Raw genomic sequence first — 16,639 nt, 5'->3', positions numbered from 1 at the left:
TGAGAGAGTGACATTCCAAGATGTTCAGTGTCTTTGGAAGCAAGCAGAACCTTGCAGGGACCCTCCCAAGTACAAAGGCCCCTCCAGGTCTCCTGCCTCTTGTTTATAGAAAAGCTGAAATCTCCCAGGCCTCCCTGAGTCCTAAATGAGCAGCTCAAACAGTTAATGATTAGGACAATAGAATCACAGAATTCTTCAGTGTCTGATGCACATTCCGGAGTCATTTTACAGATACTATAACTGCCACCAGAGGGGAAAAGCTAACTGCATGATGACCAGACTGCAGCCATGACATAAGCTCTTCTGTCTTGAGCAGTACTGAATGTATGGCTAGCACAATTCCAAGAACTGGCCTTAAGAGAATGGGATTAACATTACTGCTCATAATAATCTATATCTTTGTGGGCATCAAAGTAATTGTAGCTTGTTCTGCCCATATATGTAAGCAGGCAACTAGAATTGTCAGCAAAAGGATGCTACGGACCCATGTCAACATTTTCCACTCTAAGAATACAGTGCCGTATGTCAGCATGAAGAAGTTACAGAAGACGGACCTTTGCCCATAATCCCGTAGAAATGGAATGATGTTCTTCTTTTTTTTTTTTTTTTTTGTGGTACGTGGGCCTCTCACTTTTGTGGCCTCTCCCGTTGCGGAGCACAGGCTCCGGACGTGCAGGCCCAGCGGCCATGGCTCACGGGCCCAGCCGCTCCAGGGCATGTGGGATCTTCCCGGTCCGGCGCACGAACCCGTGTCCCTTGCATTGGCAGGCAGACTCGCAACCACTGCGCCACCAGGGAAGCCCTGGAATGATGTTCTGACAAGTGGGGATTTGTAAGCAGCTTTTGGCAGGAAAGAGCTCTCTGCAGGAGGCCCCTTTTGTCTCTTTAGCAAAACTATATTGTAGCTAACCTTTAACCAGTCACCCCATGCTCTACTCATCTCCAGCCCAGGCACACCTTTCAAATCTTTTGATCACATTATACCTTGCCTAACTTTCTTTCCATAGATCTTTCCATAGTCCTTTCGATAGATCAAAGAAGTAGAAATGAATAATAAGTAATTAACAGATGACCAGATCTCTTCCCCAGCTTCACCTTCAGTAATCTCACAAACTCTGTGAACAAGATAGCATAAAAAGAAAGATGACGAGGAGGCAACAAGCCTTCATGCAGTGGGAGATGGCTATGAGTCTGATCCCCTATCTCAGTGACTGAGATTACTTCCCTTTTTCCCTTTAGAAACTTTCATGGCCAAGCAGAATCTTCAGAGTTGGTTTTGGGATATGAGCCCACCTTCTCCCCAGATTGCCCAGTTTTCTGATTAAAGCAACTTTCCTTTCTACCAACAGTTGCCTCTTGAGTATTGGCTTTTGAGCGGCAAGCAGCCGAACCTGAGTTTGGTAACATATTTGCATGTCTAAAATAACGTTATTTGGACTTCCCTGGTGGTCCAGTGAGTAAGACTCTGCTCTCCCATTGCAGCGGCCCCGGGTTTAATCCTCGGTCAGGGAACTAGATCCCACATGCCTGCCGCAACTAAGAGTTTGCATGCCGCAACTAAGAAGTCTGCATGTCACAACCGAGAAGTCCGTATGCTGCAACTTAAAAGATCCCACGTGCTGCAGCTAAGACCTGGCACAGCCAAAATAAATAAATAAATATTTTAAAAAAGAATAAAATAACATTACTAATCATAGTTTACAGATATCCCATAAGTATGACCTTTCCTAAATTTGCTCTTACCTATTAGAGGAATCCGTCTTGCCTGTATTGGAATGTAAAACAGAACAGTGAAAAGTATGGGACTTCGGAGCTTATTAACTCAGATTCAAACCTCAGCCCTGTGACTGACTAGCTATGTGATTGTGTCTAAGTTATTTTACTTCTTAGAACTTCAGTTTCCTTAGGCTCTGAGGAAGATAATAAGAACAAGTGCTTCCGTGAACTGTTATAAGGACAAGAAATACTAGGTACCAAGCTCTTCTCTAGGATAAGGCTCACAGTTGGTGCTGCACCAATGTATCTCCTAGTACTGTGGGAAGAGGCATAATCATCCTCTCCTGAAATGCAGTGTCCTACATGTATTAAGGGGTTCTTTCAATTATGAGAATAATATTACTACCCAGTTGTATAATTATTTCCCAAGCTTTATCTTACCAGGCCAATGCAATGGAAGTTGTAGAGAAGGAAGACGAGATGAGTGTCTATTCTGAAAGTGCGTTGCCATAGAAAAACATCAGAAGGAATCCTCCCCAAACAGAGAACAAGGACTTTTGCTTCTTACACTGTACGCATCTGTATTGTCTGAATTATTTGACAAGATGCATTCTCTTATTACTTCTGTGATTGTATTTAACAGTGAATTGTTCCCTCAGCTAGCTAGATCAGAAGTCTCTGAACCCTAAGGCTGGAGGACTGAACTGAATTAGGTTTTGTCTCAGAGCAAAGTAAGGGAAAATGCTTTCCCTTGACCTTTTCCCCACATTCTAATTCTGTCTGTGATGACTTAACAACCATGACTTAGCTTAATCACCATGACTTGGCAAATTTCAGTGATTAAGCCTGACAGAGTCACAATGACTGGGATCCTGTCTGACCTGGTGTGGCCAAATCTTATCCATACCTTCTGTTTGATATCAAGTGAGTAAATGTTTTTTTTTTAAAAAAACAAACGAATAAACAAAAAGTGAGTAAATGTTTGAAGGATACTTTGTTCCAGGAACTTTATTGCTATAATTCTTATTGCTTTCCAAAGACTTTTCACACCTGTGATTTTGTTAACACTTCCAGTGTCCAATAACAAAGACTGTCTTTCTCATCTTTGATTCTCTGATATACCTGAAACATGCTTTGTTCACAGCTCAATATTTTTAAATGTTTAATTTTTAAAAAGTCATGATAGAGAAGACAGGAAGGAAGATGTTTGGGGGCTTGCTACTTGCCAGTACTTTAGGTCCCATGTCACACAGTCTTTACAACAATCCTGGTTAATAGTGTAGTGGACATGACAGATGTTTCCCTAAAATCCACTCCACATATGCCACATACACCAGGTAAGCTTTGGAAACACACCTCACAGGCAGAGGGGACTTCCTGACCAATTGCCATGATATTCCTCTCTTCATCTGGAAGAAGGATGGACTTCATCCGTTCTCACCAGGGAACCAGGGAGACACAGGCTCACCTGCTCCATTTGCAGGGGGTCAGGGCTGGATTCAGTGGTTCCAGAAACCCAAACTACAATGGCTTAAAAAGCACTTTTTGTTTTCATGTAACAAGGAGTCCAAAGAAGGAAGTCCAGGGCTCATGCAACTACTCAGGAAACCAGACATCTTTTCCCTTTCTCTACTGCCACCTGTCGTGAGTGGCTCCATGGTCACAAAATGTTTGTTGCACCACTGGGCAGCATCTCCACATTTCAGGCAGGAAGAAAGACAAACGACAAAAGATGCATGTCTATTGAGTTTCTCCCTTTTAATTTTAATTGGGAAACAATAAGTTTCCTAAAAGCCCTACCCATTAGATTTCTGCTTGTCTCATTGACCAGAACTATGTCAAAATCCAAGCTACAAAGGAGCCTGGAAGCAGAGTTCTTTAACTGGGTACACGGCTACCCTGAACAAAATTGGGGTATGTATGTAGGAAGGACAAAGAGGATATTGGATATTAGACAGGCAACCAACATGGTCTGCCACTGGATATACCAGGCATGAAATCTTTTTCAAAGTCTTTATATCTGACTCTCTGCCATTAAGTGTACATACTTATTACTTTGGTTACTTTGCAATATTTCTGTTAGAGAATAGAGGAAACCATACATTTTCTGAGTCCCAAATGGGAAAGCCTATGTTGCAACTGGATGTCACCACTTGGGCCAATGTGTCAGATAAAAAGAGGGAAGCAGGTTGTCTTGTGTCCATGGTGCTGGACTGTAGCAAAACCTCTCTCTACCCTCTGCTAAGAAGATGGGGGAGAGGTGTCTTGATTTCCTCACGGTGCATATTTCATTTTGGACTGAGGGCTAGAGGGTTGAGTTCTTCATACTCATCAGAGTTTACAGTGTATTATCACCACTGGTCTGCCAAATTCTCTCTCTCCCTCTGTCTCTCATTAATTTATGTGCCTTTAAAAAGCAATCCCCATTCCCTACTCTTCTCCTCCTGATACCATAGGCAACTATTGTGATGTATTTAATGCGTAGTTTGTATTTTTTGTAAATGTTCTTGCATAATGTACACTAAGGGCTCATACTTTTAGTTTATAGAAATGATATCGGGTCACACACTTCTTCTGCTCCTTACTTTTCTCATGCAGCATTGTGTTTTTAGGATCCATCCAGGTTGCTTTATGTCCATCTAACCCAGTGCTTCTGATAGCTGCGCAATACCTCCCAGTGTACGTCCACCACACTTTACTCATACACTGTTATGAGCTGAATTATGTTCTCCCAAAATTCATGTGTTGAAACCCCAAACCTAGAACCTCAGAATATAATCATTTTTGGAGATAGGAATTTAACGAGGTAATTAAGTTTAAGTGAGATCATATGAGTGGGCTCTAATCCATGTATCTGGAGACAGGGCTTTTTTTAAAAATTTATTTATTTATTTATGGCTGCTTTGGGTCTTAATTGCTAAAGGAAGGTGAGCAGGGGCTACTCTTCGTTGTGGTGCGTGGGCTTCTCATTGCGGTGGCTTCTGTTTGTGGCGGAGCATGGGCTCTAGGCACACGGGCTTCAGTAGTTGTGGCTCGTGGGCCCTAGAGCACACGCTCAGTAGTTGTGGCACATGGGCTTAGTTGCTCTGCAGCATGTGGGATCTTCCTGGACCAGGGCTCGAACCCGTGTCCCCTGCATTGGCAGGCGGATTCTTAACCACTGCGCCACCAGGGAAATCCCTGGAGACAAGGCTTTCAAAGAGATGATTAAATCCAACTGAGACTGTTAGGTAAGGTTATAATCCAATATGATTGGTGTCCTTAAAGAAGAGAGAGAGACACCTGGGATGTATGTGCACTGAGAAAAGGCCATGTGAAGACACAGAAAGAAGGCTGCCATCTGCAAGCCAAGGAGCAAGGGTTCAGGAAAAACCAAACCTGCCAACACTTTGATCTTGGGCTTCCAGCCTCCATAGCCATGAGGAAATAAGTGTCTGTTGTTTAAGCCACCGAGTCTATGGTATTTTGTTATGGCAGCCCTAGCAATCTAATATACACTCTTTCAGAGACATCCAGATTTCTTTCAACTTTTTTGTGGAAAGTTTTTGAAGCCAGCAAACAATCTTTCCTGCGAATCTGGCAATACTGTATAGCTAACATCTGATTATTACTTAACGCTATCCTCTTGGAGTTCTGAATCTTTCACTCAGTGCCTTGTTAAAAAGAATCCTATCCCTGATTTAGATAACCCAGGCCTAAGATTTTCAGTCTTGGAAAATAAAAAAATAAGATGCAGAGTACCAGCTTTAGAATGATCACGGGTTTGTGAAAATGGGGCGGGGGGTGGGGAACCTTCTAAGTGTGTATGTCTGAACGACTGTGGGGCAGAGAGGGAAAGGGTCAACACTGGACTGGTAACATCCGTTACCTTTCAGAGAGGGTAATGCAGGAGAAGGAGCAGTGTTCTTTAAACATCTTTGCATTATTTCACTGTTTATATGACCGACCAGGATTGGGCTCGGAGTTGGGGGTATACAATTGAATGAGGCAGTGTGGGGTGCTTGGGACTGACGAAGGGCCCGTGGGGGAGTCAAAAGATTGTTACCGGGATCTAGCGTTTATTGAGCTTACCACGCGCCAGTACTAGTCTAAGCACTTGGTGTTAACTCATTTTATTCTTTAAAAAGACTTAATTTTCATAAAGCACTACTCTTATCCCGATCTTGCAGATGGGTCAGTTAGGCAGGAAGGGGTTAAGTAGCTCATTCAGAGCTGCACCGTTAGGAAGTGCTGGGCGCAGGCTTGGAACCCAGCCCGGGCACCTTTGCCTTGCTCACACCGCCTCCCTGGATCCACCTTTCCTCCTGGAGTCGCCGGGGAAAGGCCCTACCAAGGGCTGGGTGTTGCAGGGCGGCGGCGGGGTGGGGCGCCCTAGCTGCAGGGGCGCTCACTCCTGCCCGGGAGAGGCTGAGAAAGACAGAGTAGGTGAGCCTTGAATTGGCTCCTGCAGGGTAAAGAGGTGTTCATCAGGGAGACTGGGGGCAGGCGGGCACGGGGCACCCGAGTGCCAGGGTGGGGGCGTGGACGCCGGGCAAGCTGCGGGACTGAGGAGGAGCCCCCCGGCCGCGGCCGCTGGGTGACCCCGCCTTCGTCCCCCTGCTCCCTGCCTGAGCGGCGGGGGCGGCGGCTCGTTCTCCCACGCAGCATCTTCCAGCGGGTTTCCAGTTAGGACACTGGTGCAGGTACAGTACTACCGTACCCGGGCAGGGCTCCGATGGAGGCTTTTACCGCCCCCCCCCCCCCACACACACACTCCTCGATCCCTGGGTTTCCCTCCTATGACCCTCACCGGGCCGGTGCCCACACGCTTCCAGGAGCAGCCACGCCCTGGGGAAACCCCACTCTCTCCTGGGACCGGCCGTAAATCCCGGCTCCCGGAGTTCCGCTGCGCAGTCCCAACTCCCTGCTTTAGGTAGTGGAGCCTCTGCGGACGTTGGTAAGTAAATATCCCCACCCCACAGTTTTGGAATCTAGACTCCCCTGTGGCGGAGCGTTTGCGTGCTGCTCGCCCTCTTCTAATGCTGAGTAACCTCTGCGTCTTGCTCTCGGAAGAAACTTGGAAGCAGGACGCCCGGACCGATGCTTCCTGGCCCGTGCAGGTTCTTGGAGAGATCGGAGACGGCTGCTGGAGGGAAGGGCGTGGCCTGGCTGTATTTTGGGTGCCTGGCATAGCCGCCTGCACCTGGGAGAGGGCTGGCGAAGGAACTTGAGGGACTACAAAAGTGGGACAACTGTGGAAGGAGAAAAAAGGCAGGGGTCGGAATTCATTTAACGGACGGGTATATGGGCGCGGCGAGGAGGTGGGATCCGGGGGCGAGTGCGCCTGGACCGGGCATCCCACTTGGCCCCCTTCCTCTAGCTGGGGGGGCGGGGGCTCGTCCTGATCCTCGCCTGCCTCTGCAGTCGCGCCCTTTCCACGGGTGCTTCTGGACTTATGGCGACTCCAGGATTCTCAGCGGCTGCCTTTTCTGGGGAAAAAAAGACAAGTAGGAACAGTAAGGTTTCGGGTCGAACCACCTCAATCGCTCCAAGCAAAGTGTCCTGAGAGCTCAGGGCCGCCTGAATCATCTTCTCTTGGCCTTGTCTGCAGGCAAGTTAAAACCCAAACAGACCCTGATTTCCCCGTTGGTGCCAAAAACCCGCGCCTGAAAATGGGGCTGAGCGCAGCGCCACCCGGCGGTTGTCAGGTGTTCCTGAGACTGCTTGCCTTAGAACGCAGCGCTCTGTCCCTTTGAAGGATGTGCGTGGACGTGGGTTCTTTGTGTTTGATGCTTTTTCTTAGAATTCGCTTCATAGGAGGAGAGAAATGGAATATTTGCACTCCAGGTAGTTGTTCAGTGCCCTAGCGAAACCTTAGCAGTGGCTAGGAAGAATTTGTGTGGGTTAACATTGTTCCTTGCCTTGGAGATTTCTAAGGTAGCCTCGGTTTCCTCTTCTGTACAAATGTGCTCTGGCAATGATAATAATACCTACCTTATAGGGAAATTATGAGGGTAAAATGAGATGATAAGTATGACGTGCTTAACACACCAATAGAAACAGTGACTACTACTAAATAAACGTGATTGATGTTAAATGATAATGGGAGTCGATGACGGGTAGACCTTGCTGTCTGGCCTCAGTGCAACACTTAGGGAGCCATAAGAATCCAGTCACTTCATGGCATTGACTACACGTTTACTGTGTTCTAGGAGCTTCAGGATGGTTCATGCTAGGAGCTGGACCCTGAAGAAACACTTTGTAGGCCACTCTACTAATAGTGACTTTGAATTGAAGACAGTCAAACTCCCACCCTTAAAAAATAGAGGTAAGTCATACTCATTAGATTTAAGTTGGAAGAGACTATATCAGTTTGCCTTTGCTGGATAACAAACTACCTCCACATTCAGCGACTTCAAACAACAATTATTTATTAGTTCACCGTTCCGTGGGTTGGCAGTTTGGGCTGGGTTAAGTTGGTGGGCCTACTGTAGGTCTCATCTGGGCTAAATGGTTAACTTAGGATGGTCATCACTCACATGTCATGTTAGCCGGCTTTCTGCTCAGGTGCACGCCTCACTTCTCTATGTGGCCTTTCTAGCTGGCTGGTTTGAGCTCTTTGTTTTCACTGTGATTTCATAAATCTAGAGCAGCAGGAATTGGCAAGATCCAATATGCAAGCACTTTTCAAGCCTCTACTTATATCATGTTTGCTAATACAATGTTCATCAAAGCAAGCGCAGATTCAAGGTGTGGCAGTAGACTTCTTGATGGGAGGACGGCAAAGAAGCCTGCACACAGGGATGGGTGGTATCTGTGGCCCTTTTGCAAACGGCCGCAGAGAGCTTTATTTTATTTATTTATTTATTTTTTTTGCGGTACGCGGGCCTCTCACTGTTGTGGCCTCTCCCGTTGCGGAGCACAGGCTCTGGACGCGCAGGCTCAGCGGCCATGGCTCACGGGCCCTGCCGCTCCGCGACATGTGGGATCTTCCCGGACCGGGGCACGAACCCGTGTCCCCTGCATTGGCAGGTGGACTCTTAACCACTGTGCCACCAGGGAAGCCCCGCAGAGACCTCTTCAAGGCTGTGTGTGTGAAGCCTCAGTGTCATGTTAGAAGATCCCTCTACTTCCCTTGGTAATTGAAACGCATGCTTGGGTGCATTGCTCTTCATGACTTTCGCCAGCCCATGGGGAGTATTTCCTCTCTGTCCCAGTGAGCCCCACGATGACAGTAGGGTAAGAACTGCCTAGCAGCAGTGTGAAGACCTCAGACTATCCCTGTGAGCAGACAGTATCCCTGCAGAAATTGAAGGGAGAGAAATGGCAGCACACCCCATCACGTATTTGGAGATAAGCTTTGCAGAGCACGTGCTAAAGGGTGTCTCTAAGGGCTATTTTCAGGTAGGTAAGCTTTGAGAAAAGGGCATGCAATCAAGTAGCATGGCAAAGTTATCAATCCCATCTAGGTTGGGATAACCAAAACTCAGAACCAAAATTCCAGAGGATGGGTGCATGAGGGTCACTCCAGCAAAATGCATGTATTTTTTAATACTAACTGAGGCTGGTAATAAAGCCCTATGTGAGCCCTGTAACACAGTGGTTACAAATGTGGCCCTGGTCAAGATACTTAACCTAAGCTTAAATAAAATGGAAACAATAATTGTTCAGAACATCATATGAAATAATCTATGTAAAGCATGGAGTGAGTGCTGAGTAAATAAACATAATTTTAAATTTTATTTAAAAATTTTAAAAATAATTTTTACTTTTATTAACTGGACTGAGCCAAAGGTGAGAGCTCTTCTTGGCTCTTCAATAGAAAGCACAGAAGAGAGGGCAACCCTGAAGCAGAGAGATTGTGTTTATTTAGAAGGTCAGAGACAAGGCATCAGGCCAGGGTTTCTAATTGCCTGTGGAATGCTTTATTTTGTAGAGGTCCTGCTGGAAGCTTTGTTCTTCACCGTGGATCCTTATATGAGGTATTATTTTCCTCCAGAAAATTCTTATGTTGTGCATTGGACTCTACTTTGACGTGGTCAATCTTTTAAAATATCCAGCTGATTCAAAACGCTATGACTTCCCCCTGTTTCTCCCAGAAGGATGTCAGTGATGGGATTCACGGATGCTCATCTTTTTCAGGCGAAAGTCTGAGCAGAGCAATGAGGGATTACACTGGCCCCTTTACTGTACAACCATCCCCTGTCTTCATGTGCACAGTTTACCTCTCATTGTTCACCAGAATTCCTTCCCAAAAACTTAAAAGAAGAAAAAAGCCAAGCTCGAATTTCTCCATTTCACTACTGGCAAATAATTTGGGTAGAGGAAGACGCTAAGACTAAAATTAGGTTTTCTTGCCTTTCCTTTACCTATATTCTTTTAATTTAGGTAATCTGCAGTCGACTCAAACGTGTGTACTTAGTAAACAGTTCAGGGAGAGGAGAGAATAAACGCTTTCACTGGCCACTGACTCAGTAACTTTTTGCCTAGGTAAACAATGCAGCCATCATTCTTTTAAACAATTTTTTCATAGTTGATTGGTAGAGATTAGAATCTAAAGTGAAAAATATGTTTCCAAATGTTAACTAGCATCCCTTTTTGTGTGTCTAGTGTTTTGGGTAACAAGTACACCGTGGTACCTGGCTTATTTTTTTTGTTTTGTTTTTTTATTAATTTTTATTGGAGTATAGTTGCTTTACAATGTTGTGTTAGCTTCTACTGCAGAGCAAAACGAATCAGCCATACATATACATATATCCCCTCCCTTTTGGGTTTCCCTCCCATTTAGGACACCACAGTGCACTAAGTACAGTTCCCTGTGCTATACAGTATGTTCCCATCAGTTGTCTATTTTATACATAGTATCAATAGTATGTATGTGTCAATCCCAATATCCTAATTCCTCCCACCCCACCCCTTTCCCCCTTGGTATCCATACGTTTGTTCTCTCATCTGTCTCTATTTCTGCTTTGCAAATAAGGTCATCTATACCATTTTTCTAGATTCCAAATATATGCGTTAATATACTTGTTTTTCTCTTTCTGACTTCACTCTGTATGACACTCTCTAGGTCCATCCACATCTCTACAAATGACCCAGTTTCGTTCCTTTTTATAGTTGAGTAATATTCCATTGTATATATGTACCACATCTTCTTTATCCATTCCTCTCTTGATGGACATTTAGGTTGCTTCCAACAGTGGGGTTGGAAGGCCGGTTGCATTGGGTTATCAAGTGAATGGGAAGAAACTTGGCTGTTAAAAGAAGAAGAGAGGGCTTCCCTGGTGGCGCAGTGGTTGAGAGTCTGCCTGCCGATGCAGGGGACACGGGTTCGTGCCCCGGTCCTGGAAGATCCCACATGCCATGGAGCGGCTAGGCCCATGAGCCGTGGCCGCTGAGCCTGCGCATCCGGAGCCTGTGCTCCGCAATGGGAGAGGCCACAACAGTGAGAGGCCCGCGTACCGCAAAAAAAAAAAAAAAAAAAAGAGAGACGAGGTAGAGATAGAATGAGATTGTAAGAAAGGGACAGTACGAGAGGAGAATGTTGAGGATTCAAAAGAGGAAGGGCTAAGAAATGGAGGGTAGCCTCTGAAGAAGAGAAGAGGCTGGTGTCCAGGTCACCTTGAGCCACAGGATGAACACCTCTTGCTTAGAGAGAAGAGTGAGTGATGACAGGGACAGATGCTGGACCAGTTGAGAATTCCTCTCTGAGGGCCCATATTTTTTATTGAGGAGGAGACACCAATGGCTAAGAATTCAGACGGAGAGATGTGGTAGGGTATTAAATCACGGAACGTGAAACTCAGTACCCCTTTGTGGCCACTAACCATGCAGCATCGGACTCACTTGAAAGGAAAGGGGTTTCCCGTGTCTGAATGTGCTATCTCTTTCAGGGTTGTGGAAAGTGAAAACTCAGCCTTCCCAATAGGAACTACTGTAGTGGCTCCTTCCAGCTGGACAGCACACTCCATTTCTGATGGGAAAAACCTGGAAAAGCTGCTTGCAGAGTGGCCGGACACGTTACCACTGTCTTTGGCTCTGGGAACGGTTGGCATGCCCAGGTGAGTTTCATGGGTTTATTTCACTCATTTGAATACCTGATATCCTGGTTTTCCAAAATGGTTGGTCCAGAACTTGATCAACGAGAAGAGACTCGAGACGTTCTAGGCTCAGGAGCTGATTAGAAAGGATGATGGGACTAAGAAGGGAAGAAGAGGGGCTAGAGTTAGCCTTGGGACTGAAGGAGAGAGAGGAGAAATCAGGTACAAACAGAAGGTGCCGGTGAGGGGCAGCACGGGAGGGAGAGGGAGCACAAGCCTCTGGTAAACGGTGTGACACAAAGAAACCAGCTCCTTCTGTCCCTGGAAAGGTCTTGGCTTCACCCCTCACTCATGTCTGCCTCCATTTCAGAGTTTAAAAAGGGAAAAGGAGTTCAGTGTACCTTGGCCTTTCTGTACTGTCTCTGATACCTCACCTCCTTTCCACATCTGAGTTTCCAGAGGTGTCAGGGGATCTGAAGTTTAAATAACTGAGATGAATCACAGTATAGTTGTACGGTCAGTGTGGTGCAGATTTAAAACACTCAAGTGTCTCTTGGCCTTATCCCTCAGGAAGACTCCTGGTCAGTTCATCCTGTGTCTGCCCTCCAGGGCCCAGCTGCACTTTGCACCTCAAGTTTTCCTCTCATGTCCTGGAGAAGCAAGGTCACCTGAATTCCCTTTGAAGTCCCCCAAATTTTCCTAGCCTGGAAAGTTTCTCTAAGTAATTCCTCTAGGTTGTGTGATCCTTTTCTTTCTTCATTCCTTCTTCCCACCCTTCCTCCCTCTTTCTTTTCACCCTTTGAAGGACTTCTAAAGAATGAAATGGAAATATATATATCCCCAAATGATCAGCCTCCAGCAAAACCAGTCCAATACCCCCCAAGTTCACGTAACACACAGGATTTGAGCTCCTCAGAACTGCCACAGCCAAGAGACAACATTGTTAAATTAGAGGATGCTTAAGGCACTAAACAGAATGACAGCCCTTTCCGGTCTTTCCTGCCTGCCTGTACCCTCTATTAGTGAGAGCTCTTCCTCTCCCACCTTGTTATCCCACCCATCCTTCTCTAAATGGTGAGCTGGGGGTAGGAGCACGGGGGTGAAGGCAGACATGAGGAAACCAAGGAGCCAGTCTCCCATGACTTGGCTGGAGAGAAAGTAATTGGTAAAACATTAGGAGATTTGAATTCTAAAAACAGAGGATAGGGCTTCCCTGGTGGCGCAGTGGTTGAGAGTCCGCCTGCCGATGCAGGGGACACGGGTTCGTGCCCCGGTCCAGGAGGATCCCACATGCCGCGGAGTGGCTGGGCCCGTGAGCCACAGCTGCTGGGCCTGTGCGTCCGGAGCCTGTGCTCCGCAACGGGATAGGCCACAACAGTGAGAGGCCGACGTACTGCAAAAAAAAAAAAAAAAAAAAAAAAAAAAAAAATCCACCTCAATAAACCTGACATAAAAATTAAGAGACATATGTAAGCCCAAACAATAATATTTGAAGACATATACCATTTGGAAAAATTTTACTGACTTAGCGCAGGAGAAAAAGCCACGATTGCCTTCCGAAAAGGTACTGATGAGATCCAGACGATTCACACGGTGGAGGAAATCAGGGACTCAAAGGAGAGAAAGTGCTTGAAAACACACGTAAGAGCGGTTCAAGCCCCAGATGCCACTGCCACCCTTCATGGTCAGGGACTGTCCATCACCCTATGAAAATTTCACCCCCATAGAAATCTGAGGTATCATCTTTCACCAAAGAGAACTTGAGAACTTGAGAGGCTTTTAACTTGGGGACCCTAGCCCTGGAGGAGATAAGGCTGAAAACAGGTTAAGTGGAATTCTGTATATGGGTGAACTCCAACCCCCATACTACCATGCAGCTTTCTTCCACCTGTTCCAGAAAAATAGCCAGGCTTATGGCCCCTGGCAGCTTAGGTCCTTCCCTAGAAAAACTGTAGACCTTTCTGAAGAAATAACACTGCTCCAAGGACTGAGAGACACTGACATTTAGGGTCCCAAAGGCAAAATCTAAGTGAACACCCCCATCACGCTTCCGTGAAGCCCACAAATCTGCTGCTCCCATGGACTCAAACTTCCAACCCAGAGACCCTGGACTTTGAGCTGGGAACATGGATCGAATCAGACTTTGGACTGTCTCCCTTGGGGAAAGTATGTACAACTGTGTGGTGTGGGAAGAGGGAAAGGGTGTGGTTATCAGGACAGACTGGGGCAGAAGCAGTGGATGTGCTCACAAGGGGAAAACTGTATTTCTCAGCCTCCCTTGCAGTTAGCTTAGGCTCATATGACTGATTTCTGGACAAATGAAAAGAGTAGAAGTGATTTCTAAGCCAGAGGTTCCCAAACTTTCTTGGTTACAGCATCCTTAGTAGCACAATCCTTTTCTCACAGTGTCCCTGGGCCAAAAGAAATACCGACAGTTCCATTTGCTAAATAGTTAGGTCCAAGCAACATAATAGTATTAGTTGGTGCCACGTCCAGTAGTTAGAGCTGTTTCCCTAAAATTTAAAATATCCTAGGAAGCCCTTGTGAATTCTCTACAGTGCCCTGGGACACCTTTGCACCAAAATAGGACCCAAGGTTCTAAGCTTTTCCAGGCCAGTGCTTAGAAACATTGTATAATGTTACAGGTCTTGCTTTCCTTGCCTCTGGGACCTTGGAAGCCATATGTTCCAGATGGCATGACTACAAAATGTTGGAAAGAAAAAGGTGGAAGTCTGACTGGGAAATAAACTTTTACTGAGTTAACATCACTCTGATTTGTTGGGTTCTCTGTGGCTAGCACTGCGTACTCCAACTCTGTACTGTTCAATATGGTAGCCACTTAAGGCGACTGAGAACTGGAAATACGATAGAGTGCCACATTTCAAGGTTTAAAAAACTGAGGCAGAATAAACATTTTTCCATTAAACACAACTTTATTGTTTTGGTAGAACTACAATTCACTTTAACTGTTGCACGGCACAGGATGTTGCTGTTGTATTGTAATGCTTGTACAGGAACGTGCATGACTTCTAGTATTACAGATAAACACTTCACCAATCTAGTCAGTATCAACAGACTGATGCAGTTCAGATGATTTTTTTCTATGCACTGAGGTAACATCACAATTTGTCTACTTGGATATTTTATGTAGATAGTACAAGTTAAAGAACACCTATGCAGACAGCACAAATTACAGTGACACCTATATGTAAACCATAATCATAAATTGAGACACTTATTATTTTAACTGTAATATAATAAAATTATCTAGGTTAAAAATACGGAAAAATATTTAGATTTTTAATGAAGGCATATTAATGAGGCAGAATTCAGTGCAATACAGAAGCTAGTACCACAACGAGTACAGCAAAGAAAAAAGAGTGCAAGAGGGTACAGTGCACATTCGATGATGAGTAGCAAATGCAACTCACTGCAGGCACAGCAAAACGAGAAGGCTGTTTGTTGTACACAAGTGTTCAATACAGTAGACAATATTTAAGACAGCAGCTAATAGTTATTTCATTTTTTCAGCAACAGTTTAGTGTTAAGTATTCTCCCAATAGTCAAAAAAGAATCCATGAAATAAGTCCTGTGAAATGAGAATTACATTTCCATCAAAAAACTTAAATAATTTTTAACAGGATGTCAAGCTTATACTTGGCCAGCTATAAAATGGTTTTAATTCTTGCATGTGTGCACGCACGCGCGCGCGCACACACACACACACACGAATCTTTGATGGAGAGATGATAAATGACCATTTTAATTATGGTAATCTAGTTAGAAAATTATGAGGAAGACTTAAAAAGACACATAAAAATTGAAAATTTTAATTAACCTTCTAATTTTGCTCATAGAAGACAAGAAATTTCTCATAATACCAAAGATCAATTGGTTCAAAATTAGAAAAATTTCAAGTACTTAGCTTTAGATGTGTAATATAAGACACTGCCAACTGAAAACTTTGAGTACATTTTGTCTCAAAGAATATCCAAATTTATAAAGAAATGTCAATTCATTGCCTAAAAACTCAAACTCATGACAGATATTTTTGACAATTTTCCACCTGATAAAGAAGAAATTTCAGCTAGAGAAAATAATTTGTTTCTATCATAAAGATAAGACTGCAGCTGTGTTAGGTCCAAAGACAGATATACTGGAATTTTAAAGCAAGAGAATGGTATTTCCCTCATTGCTTTGTTCCACTATATGGTAACCTTTGAAAATATCTGTTCAGTTTTCTGAAGCAGACTCCAAGAAGACAGACATGAATACAGATGTTAAAATTCTTCCGTACATGTGTGCAAATGATATAATCACTGCTAGTTTATGAAACTGTTGAAAATAATGTTTTTAATGATCTTGTGTTCTTAACTGATACTCTTTGGTTGAATCATAAAAGAATTTTACAAAGATTTCCTGTACTGGGAATTCCAATTCAAGATTTTCTTGAAACGAAAGGAATGACTGCTAAGTACTCGAAAATCAAAGACAAAACGTGGCAGTATCACACTGAATACGAATGAGCTACATCTGAAGCTTCTTAGAATGGGAAAAACTTGTGACCTACTCAGGCGAGAAAAATTAGTTAAAATTGAAACATTTCATAATATAAACAAAAAATAATGACTTTACACATTTTTCTAACATGAGCCAACATGCAAATTTTCAGTGTAATCAATAGCATTGTATAAATCGGCTGCAAAATACAAGAAAAATGTGAAGAATGGTTGATACTGATAAATTTAGTTTTGTTTCCATTTATGCAATACCTCATTGAATTTAATGGTAATAACAGAGTTGACAGAAGAACTGAATTTATTTAGACAGATATTGCTTTGAAACTATATGCTTTTGTTTCAAAATCAAATCAATTCTTCTAATAAAAAGATGAACAACTTTGT

At 44.3% G+C, this 16,639-nt stretch overlaps 1 protein-coding gene across 1 annotated transcript in view; it reads left to right on the top strand.

The window, feature by feature from the left end:
• Window positions 1–12,524, top strand: part of PTGR1 (prostaglandin reductase 1) — a 57,067-nt gene extending 44,543 nt beyond the window's left edge. The window contains exons 3-6 of the mRNA XM_081237897.1: window positions 7,908–8,023; window positions 9,518–9,677; window positions 11,502–11,756; window positions 12,306–12,524. Coding sequence (XP_081094023.1) covers window positions 7,918–8,023; window positions 9,518–9,677; window positions 11,502–11,756; window positions 12,306–12,438 — 654 coding nt within the window. The 5' untranslated portion in view covers window positions 7,908–7,917 and the 3' untranslated portion in view covers window positions 12,439–12,524. The remainder of the gene's footprint in view (window positions 1–7,907; window positions 8,024–9,517; window positions 9,678–11,501; window positions 11,757–12,305) is intronic.
• Window positions 12,525–16,639: the final 4,115 nt, after the last annotated feature.

The sequence above is a fragment of the Mesoplodon bidens genome (assembly GCF_964165515.1).
Source record: "Mesoplodon bidens genome assembly, chromosome: 6".
Lineage (NCBI taxonomy): Eukaryota > Metazoa > Chordata > Mammalia > Artiodactyla > Ziphiidae > Mesoplodon > Mesoplodon bidens.
The sequence above is the reverse complement of the archived record's forward strand: the minus strand, read 5'-3'. Positions and strand labels throughout refer to the sequence as shown.